A 17983-nucleotide genomic window follows, 5' to 3' on the forward strand; every position below is an offset into this window, starting at 1 on the left:
GTAGTTTTCACCCTGTGTATTTCTAAAGCAGGACCTCTGCCATGCAACAGCCTCTGAACAAGCAGGGGTTAAGAGCCCACCATACACATCAGGTGTGAACCTGCTTGCAAATAGCTGCTTGACTGTTGCCTAAGTATTTGAAGGCACATTTTTTCACTTCCTGCACAAAAGCAAATGGCAAATTTTGAAATGCTGATAACCAGACATGTCAGCTAAACAGAAACTGACATTATATTGCAAAATCTAGTACAGTGCAGAAATCTGTAAGAGGGAGATATAAATATTTAAACACTTGGCATTCCCTCAAGGACTTTTTGAAATCAAAAGTATTCTTTCAGGAACTGCATAAACTGCAAAGACAAACAATCAAGGATTTCCAAGTACTGTCAAGATAATAAATGTGTTAATGAAAGAGTGTTGCACAAAACTCCTCATTTTTTTCTATGGAACATTTAGTTTTGCAAATGTAAATGGATCTCCATAGTTTAGATTAAATTTTTGATGTTTATGTTTGAAAAAAATCAAAATTATATTCTAGTTACTCATACCTCTGTCTCTGTACTCTTTCTGGACAAAAACCAAACCTGCATTGGCTCTTTTTTGCCCTTCATAGAAACTGGACCTCTGTACTCCAGGTGGAACTGAGGATCTGAATTTTCTGGTGTCATAAGACACCTGAAATTGAAAGAGGAAACATGTAAATGAATGCACTTTGCATGCACGCCACACACTATGTAAAATATTAAACATGCTACATGTATGTGAACAAACTATCAAAAGATTCAAATCTATCTCAACATCATTATTATATTTGCATAGCAATAACTGTATATTATAATGCAGTTTGCCATACAGTGTCATGAGAACTCACATACTTAAATAATGGTTGCAGGAGGACTGTCACTTTCAACTTCAAAAAAACTTTATGGTATGCTGACAAAGTGATTAATTTTAAGACGTCAACACCAATAAAAATACATTACTCACCTGTAAGTATATTCAGAAACATTGATCTTTCCTTTTTCTCCAGTAGTTTCTGTTCTGCTTGTTAGATTGACAGTATTTCCAAAGAGACAGTACCGTGGCATCCTTTGACCTATGACACCTGTGACTACCTCACCAGTATGGATTCCTATGGTTATCTTTTGAGAGAAAAAAACCATGTTTGAATATTCAAAATTAATGTAATTAATCTGATGCTTCTAACTAAATACAGGCAATACACCACTTATATCTACTAGAGTTTATTTTTCCAAAGTGCTACTCCCGCTTCTTCAAAGTCTTGCATTTGTGGGTTTTGTGACTTCTTTGTTTTTTAACTTTAGTACAATGTCATGCCTCTGTCTTCCATATGAACAATCAAACTCTGTAATTTTTCAGCATGCACCTTGCTGTTATTACGTACTGTGAAAATAAAAAAATACATGGGCAGAGAGGCGTAGTCTGCAGGTCTGTGTTTAATGAGTGCTGAGAAGGTGCAGAAAAGGATGGCATAAGTTAAGAAAAAAAGATGTTTCTCAAAGAAAAAAATCACGGTATTTTGTATTCCGAAGGTCAAGAAATAGGACAAAGGTTTGGAAAAGCTCATTCTTGTAGCATGTTACAGTTACCATAAAGGCCCAAATCAAACCTTCTCACTGTTTTGCACATGATAAAGTGAAGTGCACAGCTCTATGCTAGGTGACAGAATAGCAGCATTCACGTTAATAGAAATACGTATCACACTTGTAAATAATTTTCCGCTCACAGCCTTTTGATGAGGACAGTCATTGCTGCTTGCCCAGTTCTGTATCAGTGCTACAACATCTCCAGAAAGTCCCACAATGAGTTAAATTCCACTGATATACACTGGTGTCAGTAATCATTGCTGTAACTGCCTATGGAACTGTAATTCTCTTTTAAATGCAATAATTTCTTATTCTAATTTGAGGATCTGAGGCATGATCAAAAATATCAGGGAAGGAATATTGTTGTTCTGCTCCTTGAGTTGAAGAAGACCCAACAGATTGTACTTGATGCACAAGTAGGAATTCATTGATTATATTGAAATTATAAGAAGACTGACATAAACGATGTGGATCTAAATTGGGCCTTTATCTTTTAATGCACAATAAGCATTTTAAGGTCTGGGAACTGCATGTCACAGCTGCATGTGACTTCTCATACTATTTTTATTTTTCAAATCAAGTCTCAGAATCTAATAATCTTGCATGGACTGGGACTAGAGCATTATCTTATTTCAAAACATTATCATCCTATCAAAGAATAGGTTTTTCATTCAAGCCCACATTTTACTAACCTGTACAGGCTCACCATCTACTTGAACCTGGCCTGCTATTTCCATCATATCCAAAGCCAGGTGGCAGATAGATCGTGCATGATGCATGCAAGGCTCCGGTAGACCACTCACTGTCATATACTTGTCTCCAACTGTTTCCACCTACCAAGATAGATACTTTTCAATTACTTCATTATTATGGTTTTTAGAGTACTACAATTGATACAGTGCTTCCTTCAAGACTGCTTCTCCTTTAAAATAATTCCCTTTCCTTTTGATTCAAATCACCCTAATTACTGTCATTTCTGCTTGTTATTGAAGCAAATTTATTGTAAACCCACAATGTAACAACTTACAATGACACTGTGTAAACCTGAGTCTCTCTTCTGGTATCTTCTGAATGAAATCGAGCTCTATGTTTGTTCTGACTCATACCCTTGATTCACATGGTACAGAGCATATAATTCAGTTCTGGCAAAACCTAGGAATGAACTTCATAAATATAAACACACAAGCAAGCATGTGTACATATATATGGGATGCATATGTATCTATCTCTGTACCTTCCTGCTACCAGCCACATTTGCAACTACATCTCACTCCTAATGAAGGAATGAAATTCACATTGAGTAACTAAGTTATAATTTACAACTAGAAGACCCAGATATATAACTGAAAAACTTAAAGCACAAGGTCAGAAAGAACCACAAATGGCTTGTGTAAGTTCACATCTGCTAAATGTGGAAGTACATTTATACGTCCACCTAATGGGTGACTACAGAAATCATGATGAGAACTTAGCACTTTATGATCCTTCAGACATTTAGAGATAACTAACATATTCTTCTATAGCTATCTAGTATCAGGTAACACAGAGAATGTAAGTTTTTTTTTTTAAAGCCTAAAATCCAAGAAAATACTGGTAAAGACTGACACCATAGTAAATTATGGAAAAGTAACAGATTATATACTTTAAAAATTGTATGCTTACCTTATAAACAAATGGATTTCTTCGTGAATCAGTCAAAATATCAAATCTTGTGTAAAGATCATTTAAAAGATTGACAATTTTCATGGCTCCCTCTCCAGAGGCATGCTTACTACAAAAAGCATTGAATCCCACAATGCCACTGAAAAGAATGGTGACGTTGTCATAGCGCTTGGCTGGAACAGGACGCTTGTGTCTCAGCTCATTTGCCACTGATGGTGGCAGAACAGAGTACAGTAACCTACACAAGTAAGGCAGAAAAGTCAAAAGCAAAACAGAGAGAATGTGGAGAGAGATGTTTACAACAGCACTCTTCATTATTGACTTCCTACCCCCCACAGGGTTTATAGCATACTCCCACCATTAACAAGCAATAGAAAAGGTGTTTACTGAAGAATATGTTATTTGGAAAACAAGAACCAATCTACATCAGCATACCATTTCAAAGACAATACATCTAAATTATCAACAAAATGAGACACATATTACTAATTCTTCTGACACGATTTGTTAATAGTGTCTTGAATAGTTTTTATTTCTTTCTGCCACATCCTCAGCTCATGTAATATGGTTTTGCTCACAGAACCATAAAAATTGCAAAAAAGACGATGAAGAGATCAGTTTTCCATCTCTGATCAATTCATGGATTTCTAAATGCTCCCTCTCTGTTGAGTATGCTGCTTTTAGGGTCTGGAGTGTCTTTAATTAATAGCCCATATGATATATTAACACTTATTCTTGCTATAAATTATGCAATTAAAACCCAATCACAAACACAGAAATTCACCCTATTCTCATGAGTATTCCTTCAGCTTTCTAACTACTATCCAAAAGGTCCATTCCCCTCCTGACACAGCTAAGTGGACAAGTTGAAGATCTCTATTTCACATCGTTTTGTACACAGCCTCCTGCACAAACTCTCAGTAGCTGCATTTTTGGCTAAGTTCACTACTTGAGTTATAATTAGTGAATACTTTTGGCACATCATACAGTAACTGACACTATCTGTTCCAGTAGCTGCCATGAAGGTTAGAATTCCTGAAGATAAAATGACTTTATAAAGCAAGCCAACAGGAATGAAAAACACTTCTCAGACTTTGTTTTCTCTGATCCTCCTGTCCATCCCTGTTAAGTATTTTTAAAATAATTTCCATTACTCCATTACAGAAAAAGCATATCTGTCCATAGAATTAATACACATATGTATACTGTGATACTGTGTTTTATAAACAAGAGTCAATCATGAACTCAAGCTACTTTACACACAAGCTTTTGTTTAATTAGCCAGTCATTGTTGAGCTGAAATGCCACAGACTAATGACATTTGAATTTGACTTTATAGTCATCTGTAGAATTGGATTTGAGGCCCAATGCACACCTACTGTTATGTGTTATTTTAATGTACTTGTATCTAGATAAACCAAAATTCATTTCTACAAGCAACTATAAAATCAAATTCATAGCATTAGGCTTTGTAAAATTTCAGCTTGACACAAACTGTTTTCAAGGTTTATAAGATATGCTTTTCCATTCTATTATCCTGTGCCAGAAAGACAAAAGTTGGTTTACTGAACTCTGTAAACAGAGATAAAAGAGCACTTCAGCATTCATCAAACTCACCTTCACTAAAGTGATTGCATGTAAGTTTCCAAAATTTTAGGTAATTCACAAATAATAATGAATTGTCAGCTCATTTTCTTATAACTTTTCTTGCCAGAGAGGGGGCCATCAAAACATCTAGGTGTATAATGGCCTAGACTATGGGTGACATTTAACAATTCAAATAAATAAATATCCTATTAAATGTTCTTTCTTGACTCCAAAATTACCAGTCTGGATTACCTCTGATATTCCTTACAAGATTCTGTTATTCTTTAAAGAAGGTAGCTATAAATAATATATTGCTTTGAGTGTTTCAGCTCAAAATTGGAATTTGGTTCTTACGTGTCTGTCTTTTTCTTTTCATCTTCCAGTGCACGCAGTGTGTGCTGCAGTCTGTCAGTGAGGATCTCAAGCTCCTGGGTCAGTTTATATTCCTCTCGGAACTGCTCTCCCAAAAGAACCAGATCACGGGTAGCATCATGCAATGGAATATCACTCAGATATAAACCTCTTCTGGTTAAATCATCCAAGTTCATCACACTGCAAAGCAGAGAAATATACGATAATATGGATAATATGGGTAATATGGAAAACTTGCCAAAGGAGCATTTAAAACTCAAATAAACAGCAAAGTCTGCTGAATAATAGTAGAAAGATGAAGCTTCTGAACTTGTGATGAGCTGTACAACATATCCCCTCTATGCAACATTTTTCGTGATCATTCATTCTAACCCACAGCTTTTAATCTTTGCATTTAAATACAGAATTCTCACAAAGAGTTCCATGAACATATCAAATGTTTGTACTTCAGCACATAAAGTGAGATTATGTAAAGAATCTTTCCATTCAATCCTCCATTCCAACCATTTCTTTATCAACAATCTATTACATTAAAACTACTGCAAAAATCCATGAATCCACATAGAAAACCAAATCACTATTATATATCTTAGCATTTTCTGAGAAAAAAACAAAGGATAGAACTTGCAAATAAAAAGGAATATGAGGAATAACCTTTTGTACAAACTGGGCCAGAGCATCCCAGTATTTACATTGAGTATTCAATGATCAGTCAAGTTCCTACCTGTTTTAGCATAAACACATCAAAACCAATTAAACCAATACTTGAACCAGTTCGTTGCTGTAGTACTACTCCCATAAGTATTAAAATAAGTAATTGCAAAATGAAAATCAGCATTACAGAGCTCTCTAGGTTTAAAGTACCTTGGTGAACAAAGAAAGAGAATGCTGTCTGCTTCAGGCAAGTAGATCATTTGCCCTTTCAGGCGTAAGCAGCTGATTTCTGTGCCAGTCAGTTCATCTTCACACTCCAACTTCTCCACATCCAACAGCCCTTCCTGGTGATGAAAAGCCACAACTGTGTAAGGGCAATGGCCTCTTATGCACCAGGCCCTGTATGCAAGTGCATTCACTACAAAGGCAGTCAGAATATTTGGTGTAGACTTACAGCTTACATTAAACCCTGATTTCTTGTTTGAACACCATGCACTGTCTGTGCATTTTGATACTATGATTTGCCACCTTGAAGACACAAAGCAGGGTATCTTTCTTTACATTCATGTTTGTAACTCCTTGTTTTCTTCCACATAATTTTTAACAATGGTTTTGACAGTAGTATTGCCTGTTCTATTAAGCTCTATCTGTGCCTGGGGCCACCTCTAAAAAATCATCCTGCATTCTATCAGGTACAATTTTCTTTAAATAAACAGGCTCCTTGATGTAGTAGGGGTTACTCTACATGCTGCATCTGTTCATACCACCCGCCTTATTTCCTGCCCTCTTTAGGGAAAAGGACACAGACCTTCACATGAACATATGGGTCCAAGCAAGAGGACAGTTCACATTTGCCTCCCAACTATTAGAAGCAAAAAGTAAATGCAATTACCATTTTACATTTGCTTTGATACAATACCATAAGCTAGACTGGCCCCTTGCAAAGAAAGCATCTTAATGAATAAATGAAGTACATTTACTTCACCATTCCTATAAAGCATTCTGCTTAACAGCTACTCACAAATTCATACCTGTAACTCTGTCTTAGCTCAAGACTCAAAAGGGTCTGAGCATACCACTGTGCAGAGAATTTTCTCTGAAGACTTCTGAACTTTCTGCACTTCTTATCTCTCCAAAGCACACTTCCTTAAAGAAAACTTGGAAAATATTCTCTAGTTACCTTAGTCCTCAGTACAAAGACTGTATTGATATGGGAGAGGATCCCATGGAAGCTAATATCAATATGAGGCCGGACCAAGGAGAAAACCGACAACAGACTGCAATTTCCTGGCTGCAGCTAGAATATTAAAAACAGGAAAAGGAAAAAAAAATACTGTTATACTTAATAATGAAAAATACACACAGAGCAATTATATTCCACTTTCTTAGATGACAAAACAGAATGCAACAGAATATATACTTTATGCATCTTTCCACTGAATCACTGTTCTCTTACTGCATATGTAAATGATCATAAGGAAAAAAGCTGTTGTAGAACTAGGCTATTTTCAAGTTGTTTTTCATACTAGAGAAGCACAATTAAGTAAATATTATACACTTACAATGGAATGCTTTTTAGACAGAGAATCCTAAGTCTATTCTATTAATCTTTATAAATTAACCTGTGAGGCATCACTAGGAATTTCTATGGCTATCCACGTGTAAGAATCATCTAACCTGTGGAAGGACTCTGTATATAGCATTGCCACACTGTGTGACCACCAGATCTCTGTCAAAGATGATGTGGAAAGGAAATGCTTTGCAGAAAGTATAGGGACTGATGCGAGACTCTTGGGTACCATTTTCTTCAAATCTGTCAAGGTCCTCATAGTAGTCCTCTTCTTTAGACTCCTTCTCTTCAATTAAAAATTGAATGTGGTCACACTCCTCATTTCTCTGTTGAATAACCTAGAGAAATGAAGAAAAAATGAAAAATTGAAAACTCTGCTACTCACTAGTAATTGGAAAGCTACCATGAAGATACTAATGTATTTAGAGGAGAAAGATATATTCAAGATTTATATTCACATCTTGAAAAATACTGCATTCTAATAGGAATCTCTGAGTTTAATCTTTGCAATTCCAGGTGAATAACTATGCCTTTGATTAGTCACAGTTGCTCTCCACAAGAGCAACATATTGAAGATCACCCAAGTACAATTTATTAAGCCAGAGTGAAATGCAAATCCTGAAATGAGGGGTCAAGGCTCAGGTTGTGCTTGCTTTTACTGGTACTTGCCAAAAACCAGGGTGGCCCCTTCCCCTGAAATGAACCTGTGTGAGTCTTGAATCACACAGAACCTTGAATCCTTATTTTGATCAAATCTGTTTGCAAGGCCTATAACACAACAGCAAAAGTGTTGACTGTTTAGTGATGACTAAATAGTGCTAAGAGGGTGGGCATGCCACTGACAGCAAGAAGCAAAGTGAATGGAGCAGATGTTAGGATATACAGTCCTTACATACCTGCAGACTGCAAGATCAGAGCCAACAGACAAAACTAAAAGCAATTATAATCTTCTCTGGGCTACATTCCATATTAATGGAAATGACAACAAGACTAGAATCATCTATATCAATGGAATATCAGAAAAGATGTCCTTAACACAGCATTACACTCTTCAGTAATTTTACTCAAAGTTAGAAAAAATATGAATAGAGATTATTTTGTCTGCAGTGAGAGTCATGTATGGCAATATGATTTAAGATAATAACTAGTAAAATAACATCATTTACCCTGAAAAGCCAAATTCACCGCATTTCAAATTTAATTAGATTTAATGATTAGAAAAGAACAACTCTATTTACATGGTATTGTTTAGCAGTGATTTTCTGGAACATGTTCCACCTGATTCAACTTTCATGTGGAGTCTGATCCTAAAGTCACTAAAGCAAAAAAAAAAAAAAGATTTCTTAAAATCTCTAAAGCATCCTGATTTTGCCCTTCACACATACTCTACCACAGAGATTAATAGTTACAATTTGAAAACAGAACAGATATGCACAAACACTGCAACTGATCACTGAGATGTTGAATTTATAAAATATTGGTTCTCCAAAATTGCCAAAAATACTAGTTGATAAGTTGAGCAGTTTTTCAGTATTTGCTTTATTTGTTTCTATACAAATGAAGGAGTGCAAAACAAAATGCCAGTATTTTATAGTTAAATATGTATAATTTAATGTGGCATTGCTCTTTGATCTACAAATTGACTCTTCATTTGAAGGAAGAGAGGCTTTTCTGGAGGACAGTTCAGAGCAAGAGCCCAACTTAGGTGCTCCATACCTGTGTGCTGCTTGTAAGTAACTTAGATAAAGATTAGCCTACTAAATTTACCAGCTAATGTAGGTAACCAAAGCTGGATGTACAAATAAATTCAATGATGATAAAACCTAACTGCCTCAAGAAACTGTATTGGTAATCCATATGTCAGTGTGTGACAAAGAGAAGTGGGCAATTATGACCTAATAAGGGGTAAGCCTCAGAAAAAATATATGGTGGTCATCTGAGGAAAACACATTAAATGGGTTTGTCTAGGAGAGTGGAACATAGTAGGTGGACACCTAGTTTTCCTCTGAATTCAGTGTTTAAAGGTTTTCCAGGTCTTCTTTAAACCATTATCCCTGACATCGTGAGACTGGGATCATATTGAAGATTATCAGAATGCAGTTAAGAGTCTTAGTTCTTACTTTCTACCACTCATACCCACTCCCACAGCTTTTATTTTAATAGTACTGTTACTGCGGCTAGAGATAGCTGAGATTACGCACAGAAACCTTTTTCAAAGGGTGAAGATTTATCTCTAGAACAGATCTATACTTCCAGATCATTTCCAATCTTGGATCTTACTTCAAAGTATTGCTCTTGCCACAAATGGAAAAAAACGCTGCATATTTTGGATTAAAACCTTCGTAACTCAGCAAAGCTGATTTTAAAGAAGCTAATATTTTTTAAGGAAATATTTGTATTAGCAGCACATCACCTTCTAGAGATATTATCTCCTTATAGCCATCTTACTCACTGCACACTAGTATTTTGTTACCAACCTGTACTTACAGACTTTTTTCTGCTACCATGCAGCACCTAACAGGTTGTTTTTAATTACTTCCCGTTTTATTTAATTTATCAGAAATAAATGAGGCATCAGTAAACAAAACTCAGGTTTAGATTAAAAAAATCACCTATAAAAATAGAACTGATACATGCTTCAAGATGTCTAGCTACTCTGAGCCATAACTCTCTGCAGATCCTGCAAGCTCACACAGTGACAAAGCCAGTTCTCACACATGCTGTGCTATTTTCCTAACCTTTACAGATTGAACTGTGACTGTAACAGTGCAAAGCTACAAATTTCCCAGTATCTTCAAGTTAATTTGAAACACTCTTTTTCACCAGATCCCAGGACATCTAAAAATGCTTGCTGTATTAATGCAACATGTTAGTGCAGCAAATGATCACCAGGCCAAACACATGGGCATGTGTCAGACCTACAAGACAGACACAGCGCCAGCTGCACATTGCTGGTAAACATGATATGCTGTGGACATGGCTGGTTTATGCAATTTTATTCTGATCCTTCATGCACAGACACTTATTAACAGATGCTTTAATTATACCCCACTCCAGGCTAGGAAATCTACTGATGCATCTCTAATTAACTTCCCAATGGATATGTAATTTCATTATGTCTTTTCTGCTCACACAACTTATGAACTATCTCATCTTCCTATCTCATTACTTTATCCACCTTGTCAGCAAATTTAAAATAAGCACTTTTGACCATTAACACAAGATGTTAAATTCTGTTCCTTCACCCTTGCACCTATAGATCCAACCTAACTGGCCAGGTATTTGTCTGGCATAAGGACCTGTCCTAGATACTTTGCTTAACTAAAGCAGAACAGAACTTATCTACTGTTTCATTCTGCAAGCAAAGTTTGCCAGCAACACAATTTCAGTATCATTTAAATATTGTTGAAGAAGCCTCTGATAAATGCTTGACAAATCAAAGTTCAGTCACAAAGCAACAAAGCCAGCAATCAAGTCTGATTCTTCCTCCCCCTGCAGTCTTAGCTGGTGAAGTGGCATCAGTTCACAATGTCTAAGAGCTCAATCACCATAGTAACTGCAGTTAAAACTGAAGGGAGAAATCACTCTCTTGGTTTCAAAGAGAATATATAACATCTAACTGCTAACCTGCCTGTGCCTTCCAGGAGATGTACCTTCAGAGTTTGTCCTTGCCTAATCAAGTGAAAAGTCACACCAATATTTCAGGAAACTGCAATTCAGAGAAAAGTTATTTTTAAATTAATGTTAGTTTAATATATTTGGTGAGCTTCACACAAGATATTAAATCAAGAAGTACTGCAGTGATATAGAATATATAATGAACACAGGCTATCTGTTAAGCTGTCACTGAGTGTCTACAAGACCCCATTCTGTAGATCTGAGCATATCCCCAGGACACACTCATATCTCAGTGCAGCAGGATAGAATGTCTTTGGATAGGGATCTTTTTTGATGAGATTGTGAAAATTGATACAAAAACGTGGGGGGGGGGGGGGGCTTTAAAGGTCAATACAGGATGAAATTTTTGATCTCTTCTTATCAAAACTGACTGTGCAATGCTGCTTAACAAAGTTCACTGTGGCTGTTTTAGAAAAGATCCCAAGACAAAGGAGTTCACTGTGGAAATGGCACCACTTTCAGTTTTGCATGCCTAAACATAGAGCCATGGGGACATCTTCCCCTTGCAGCTGGTTTCAGTGCAGACTGTATCACTTCACCAAACCACTGTGCCTGGAGATAGTGAAGTTTACAGCTGCCCCAGTGCCAAAATTAGAGGTTGATCATGCTCCATGACTGACTTATCTTCACACACAGTTAGCATTTTAATGTGTACACCAGAACTGCTTGTCTTCCATGACAAGTACCCAAGCAGTTTTTAGATCAGCTCTCTAGCTGGTCACATCCTTGGTTTTTTACATTGCCATTAATAAGCCTGAAATCACCATCTTGTCAAGGACTTCCCCTCCTCTTTTCTCATTTTACATTGTAAAACATCTTCCCTATGTAAAAGATTTTGATAGTCTGCTCTCAAATAACAGAATTGCACAAATCTGCTCTCCCAACAGATATCTGGGCTTTGTAGGATTATGTACAACAAACATTTTGTTGACCCATACCATTACTAGCCTTGAGGGAATCCCTGTCCTGACTTCACCTTCACAGGTCACCCTCATTATATATTAACAACCTCTGACAAGTGAAGCAAGAGAAGGCATAGCCAGTAGGCTGCTAACAGAGATCTCATGACAAAGTATGTCCACAGCATTGTGATGATTTTTTAGTTCTCATACTGAGACTGGAAGGACATGAATATTCTTAGTACATAGACGAAGTCAGCAATAATTTCTGAGACATTAACTGCTGCAAAAATCATATAGTCTTAGCTCTATTTGTTAAAAATTGATTACCATATCAGAGAAGATAAGGCAAATTGGATTTGAACTAAATCAATTAATGTCAACTTGGGCTTTCCTGAAATATTCAATTGGAATTTTGAACCCAAGTTCAAAACAAATTGCTTTCCTTTCAATGCTGACATCATCTAAGAGAAACAAAATGACACTTCGCCTCCCGTGTGTCCCCCCTTCCTTCTGCACACACAGAAGATGTTAAAAGAGATGTTAAAAAAGAATACACAATTCCTAAAAAACACCATTCTGGAAAAAGGAAGCCCTACTTTATTTCAAAATAAGATGAATGATTTTATATATCTATACACAGAAAATTGTTCTGTGGGAGACTGAAGGTGATAAAATTAAAACTTTATTTTTCTATTTAGCTATTTCTCCACCCAAAGAAACTGTGTGGGACAAAACAAGACTAATATTTTTCTTAATATTTAGTTTCCTCTTGTGATTATTAGCTGGTTTTCTCTGCATGTTGAGAGAGATGATCTTTCCTCTCTCCTCAGCACTGGGGAGGTCACACCAGGAGTGCTGTGTCCAAATGTGGGTTCCTCAGCACAAGACAGATACAGAGCTATGAGACAGAGTCCACTCCCTCTAGGGAGGGCCACTAAGATGATCAAGGCACTGGAGCATCTCTCAGAAGAGGAAAGGCTGAGAGCTGGCACTGTTCAGCCTGGAGAACAGATGGCTCAGCAGGATCTAATCCATGCATACACGTACCTGAAGGGAGGGTGAGAGAGGATGGAGCCAGGCTGTCTTCAGTGGTGTCCAATGCCAGGACAAGAGGCAATGGGAACAACCTGAATCACAGGAGGTGTTGTCTGAACATCAGGAAACACTTTTCTACTGTGAGAGAGATGAAGCACTGGCACCTGCTCTCCAAAGAATTTGGAGAGTCTCTATCCCTAGAGATAGCTGAAAGATGTCTGAGTATGGCCCTTAGTTACAGTAGGTTTGACTAATACTATTAAATATCGATTTACTTACAGTACAACAGTAAAATTTCCAGAAAAGCCTAAAAAAGTCAAATTAAATTAAGACACAAATACATAAAAAATATTTAAACCTTTTTAGAACATAAATTATTTGTAAGAAGTTCCAGATGGATATTAGAACAATTTTCTCAGCAAAGTAACGTTCAGATTGAGAGCACCGTTTAGCAAAGGTTTTTGCAGCTATCTGCTTTGGACAACCCAGATTTCTCCTCTGCCCCATGGATCACTTTTACTTATGTGTGGCCTTCTGAGAGACAGAACACCAAACCATGTAAAGAAACACATGAACATAAAAAAAACCCAAAAAAACTCACCACTCCCAACCCCGTTGTTTTGAACCCAGTTCATTTCCTCAGTATAGTTTATTTTATAACTTGACACCAGCTGGAAGGCACAGCCGAAGAAGCTGATGTAGGACAAGCCTGAGCACTGAGAGAACAGGAACTGCTTAAGCTGCCTATGCTCCCAAAAGAAATGCTTGTCAAGTGACAGCTTCAGCACTTTTGCAGCCAACTTTCCAATACGGTTCTTCTTGTCTATCTCAACACTTTGAATAAACAGGAATCTAAAGAGGATTGTTTTGATTCTGTTGTATCCTTCTGTATCTGATTACTAACACCTGCTGCAAAAGTTTGAATTGTGGTTTTCTACAAAACAGACTCTAAAAAAGGACACAAGTACATCGCCACACTATGCATATCTAGACATCTACTATAAACCTGAGATATCTCAGAACAGGAGACCTAAAAGGCAAATACTCCAATAAAGCAGTACAAATATCTTTGTCATTAGATTGCTTGCAAATTTCTCACCTAGGCAAGGTCATGTTTTTGTGATAAAATAATGAAAGTATTTTCTCAGCAAGCATACAGTGAATCTGTGCTAGAAATGTAGTATCACTAGGGGATATTTAAAAAATCCAAAGAATGATCGGTGTACCTGCTTAGATTCTTTTCTACTTGATGAAAAGAATTATAACAGTTGCAATATTTCTAATAGAAAAAACCTTTCATTTTTTGTTTCTCCCTCCACACCTTGGATCAAACCCTGATTTTATACCATTACATATGCAAGGCCCTGATCAATTAAATCTTTCTGTTGCTCTGTATGGGCAAAGCACACACATCTTTCCTATTTCACAAGTTACTGTCACCACATAAACTGTAACTGAGAAACATTTATTCACTTTTGGGGCTTCTAGGTGCATACCCAGTCACACTCCCATGCAATGACAGTAAATACATCTTTTTTCTGGGAAGAACCTGGCATGCTGGCTGGGAGGAAAACACTGCTTGCCACCCAGGCCTCATCAATACACATCAGCCTCACAGTCTGCACAGAGATGAAGAATCTAGAATAAAGAGGAAATGTCCATGTTCTCAGAGAACACAGTAGACAGTAGGAAATATATGCCAAACAAAAAATAAAGAGGGTAAAGAGCACCCCAAATAAGCCAGTATCTAATTTATTTACATGTCCTCTTTACAATCCTTTTCTGAAAAAGGGGATATTGTTCTGTACTGTTTCCAGTCAGGTCTGCCTGCCAATTAGAGCTAGCCCTCTCAGTACACAGCTGATGTGTCCTTCAAGCAACCCAAATGATGATGGCTCTTCCTGAGAGTGAGTACTGATTCCAGTTCTTCACAGAAGACAGCAACAGTGAAAATTACTGTAGTTTGCCATCACTTCACTTTTGATTTTCTCGGTCTTCTCCTATTCACATAGATTTTCAATGAGTATATCACTTCAGACATTACCTTCATATCTATTTCTGTACCATGGATCTGTTGAGCTACTGTTTTGATGATGCCAATGACAATATCCTGCAGACCTTCTCTTTCTGAATAGTAATGCAGAATGAGTCCCTTTCCCTTCTCCGCGTCAGTGCATCTAAAGGAAGGCGCTCGCATACCCGGGTAAATAGTAGCAAGGTGGTCATGCAAAGCATCCAGGTTCTGGAAGGAATTAAAAACATGGTTATAAGGCATTCACTTACTATTTATGAAGAAAGTTAGCATATATTTTGTCTAATCTGAACATCCTCTTTCTCCTACTGCTCATACTTCTACACATTTGCCTTATTCTCTGTAGAACTGTCATCACAGCAGGCTTTTCAGGCAACCCGAAGTGCTCTATCTACCGTGGCAACATTTGAACAATGAATGGCATAAAAATTAGGACTATTACAACTGCTCCAGATAGTAAGAAGTCGTGCTTGATTATGCTGTATTTTGAAGCATTCAAAGATTAAAGACCTTCTGTGTGTTTCTCAGCCTGATACCTCATAGAGTTTCATTCTTTCCAATTCCAGTCTCTATAATCTCCTCCTCAAATATTAATTCAGGAGCCAAATACCAATATGCATGTCTGAATAACCATAAATCTTTCTCCTTATTATCAATGAAAAAGCCTAGTTCTGACACCACAATGATCAAGTTTACAGGGCCTGACAAAGTTCAAACTTTAAAGTAAAGATTTAAATGCTAGAAAGACCAAACTCAAATATCTTTTCTTTGACAATAACTGAAAAACTCCACAGAATAAACAGAAATATCACAGCTGCTGTAACAACGTATCAAAAAACGTTGTTCAGGAAAGGGAAGAGATCAGGTTTTTTTTCCCTGCTACTGTCCCAGACATCTCATGTATTTTACTTTAAATTTTAACCAGGAAAATTGTGATCTGGAGAGGAAAGCTAAATTATAAAATTAGGTATAGGTATACTTAATAAGGACATTAAAGAGAACAGTGAGATCAAAATAACATTTTAAATACAACACTAGATTCAACTTGTGAAGCAATTATCAAGGCTCCAATTTGCTATTTACTGTACTTTTAATATAGAAAGAACAACCTAGTTTGCAGGATAGAGTTGCAACCCACAGTTTTTTATTTATGTTGTAAAATTCATACAATTCTTTACATCTTAAGTCCAGAATATTACTGCATATTTTAAATCTTTTTCTCTCACTGCCCTGCAAGTGACTGCTACCACTAGGCTTTGCATGTTGTTTTCTGCCAACATAGGAAATGAAGTGAAAATATTTTCAATGTGCTGTCTGGGAAATTTTCCACCTTTCATGAGCATCTGTCGATCATCAAATTAGTGGAAGCATACTGAACTTGATTTCATGTGAGCTGTGAAGTGCTTGAACAGCTGCCTCCTCTCCTGTAGACCTCCAGACAAAATCACACTCTTAGCAATGAATTCCATGGGATGCACTTAACCTGGAATTTCCTCTTTCAGCTTTTTAGCTTGTTTCAAATCCATGTTTTTGTTGCTATATCAACATCTCCAAATTAGAACATGAAGAGACAACTATCTGAGTGTCAATTCATTCCAGCTGTTAGTGGGCACTGACAAAAAAACATAATGCTTGAAGGAAAATTCTCTAAGAACTTTGCAGGGTTCAAGACAATGCAATTGGAAGGGACTTTTAAAGACAGTAGATGAGAAGAGCAAGAGAAATGACTGGCTCTGAAAGATAGCCCTGCCATCTCCTTAGTTGGATGCAGAACTGCAGTTTCAGAAACAGCCAGGATATATTGACCTTTTGGAAAAAAACTCTTAGGGAGATACATGTGAAAAGATGATAATCTTTCAGTTACACAGTCAACAGCTGAAAAATTTCAAACAGGGAATACCCAATGTCAAGGACAGAAGTCTTGTAAAATGGTTGTTTAAGTATTAACATTGAAGTCTGGCACATGTATGATTAACAACTGATGGTAGCACCATTCTTCAAAACCACTTTGCCACCCTTGTATTCTTTTACTGCTGACTTTACTGTGACAAAGCAGTGTCACAGGTGAAGTCCCTGTGATATGTCCTTCAGTTTTTACTCCCTAATATTCCAGAGTCAGGGATTTACAGCTCACTGTATTCAAAACCTCATTCCAACACATCATCAAGGAGTAGACATGTTTTTCCAGATCACAGAGCTAAAATCACTCCTAGATCTCGACACTGTCATTGTTACTCCTACTCCTGTTTTTTTGTTGTGTTCAATCCATTCTAACTTGATATTGCAGCTTCTGAAAGAACAAAAGCCTTTTTTATTATATGTTCATCTGCTGTGATCTAGAGGTGAGGTAAGGTGCAGATTATAATAGGCTAAACTCTCTCCCTGAATTTGGCTCCTAAACTGTTCAGATATATGCCAGAGCTCGTGTTGGAACCAAAGGACCAATTCTAGAGCTATGAGGAAGTGATCAGCTCCATGGGGAAATACAAGGAAATCGACAAGCAAGAACATGCAGTCACACTAAATGGGGCTGATCCTGGTCTGTCTAAAAGTGAGAGTTGTGATTGGCACCTGAAATACAAAGATATGCTGTTCAGTGCTGTGTGGAGACTTATCTAAAAGAGAAGTTATCCCCTGAATTTTAACCCCCGAGTTAATCCCACTGCAATTAAGAAAACCTAAACAGCCATGTAAACAATTCCTTAAATGAGAGAACTAATCACTTTGATTTTCATTTGATAGAAAGCTATTAAACTGAACATAAAAGCACACTTTGGGTTTCTAAGGAAGTACCTCTTTTCACACTGCTTCTCTTTGGCACAGTTTCTTTCAATATGATTTGCAAATTTTCCATGCTTTTGTTTCTCATATAAAGTTTAAATAT

General features: G+C 36.9%; 1 protein-coding gene and 1 long non-coding RNA gene across 2 annotated transcripts in view; one reads left to right on the forward strand and one right to left on the reverse strand.

Moving 5' to 3' along the window:
- Positions 1-17983, forward strand: part of LOC306801925 — a 446558-nt gene that overhangs the window by 229723 nt on the left and 198852 nt on the right. The window lies entirely within an intron of this gene.
- Positions 1-17983, reverse strand: part of GUCY1B1 (guanylate cyclase 1 soluble subunit beta 1) — a 40615-nt gene that overhangs the window by 4046 nt on the left and 18586 nt on the right. The window contains exons 5-13 of the mRNA XM_079305440.1: positions 15112-15309; positions 7560-7790; positions 7063-7179; positions 6093-6226; positions 5211-5408; positions 3270-3507; positions 2300-2440; positions 988-1142; positions 549-675 (exon numbers count right to left, since the gene is read on the reverse strand). Of these exons, the coding sequence (XP_079161566.1) occupies positions 549-675; positions 988-1142; positions 2300-2440; positions 3270-3507; positions 5211-5408; positions 6093-6226; positions 7063-7179; positions 7560-7790; positions 15112-15309 (1539 nt within the window). The remainder of the gene's footprint in view (positions 1-548; positions 676-987; positions 1143-2299; positions 2441-3269; positions 3508-5210; positions 5409-6092; positions 6227-7062; positions 7180-7559; positions 7791-15111; positions 15310-17983) is intronic.

Source organism: Erithacus rubecula (assembly GCF_903797595.1).
Source record: "Erithacus rubecula genome assembly, chromosome: 5".
Taxonomy (NCBI): domain Eukaryota; kingdom Metazoa; phylum Chordata; class Aves; order Passeriformes; family Muscicapidae; genus Erithacus; species Erithacus rubecula.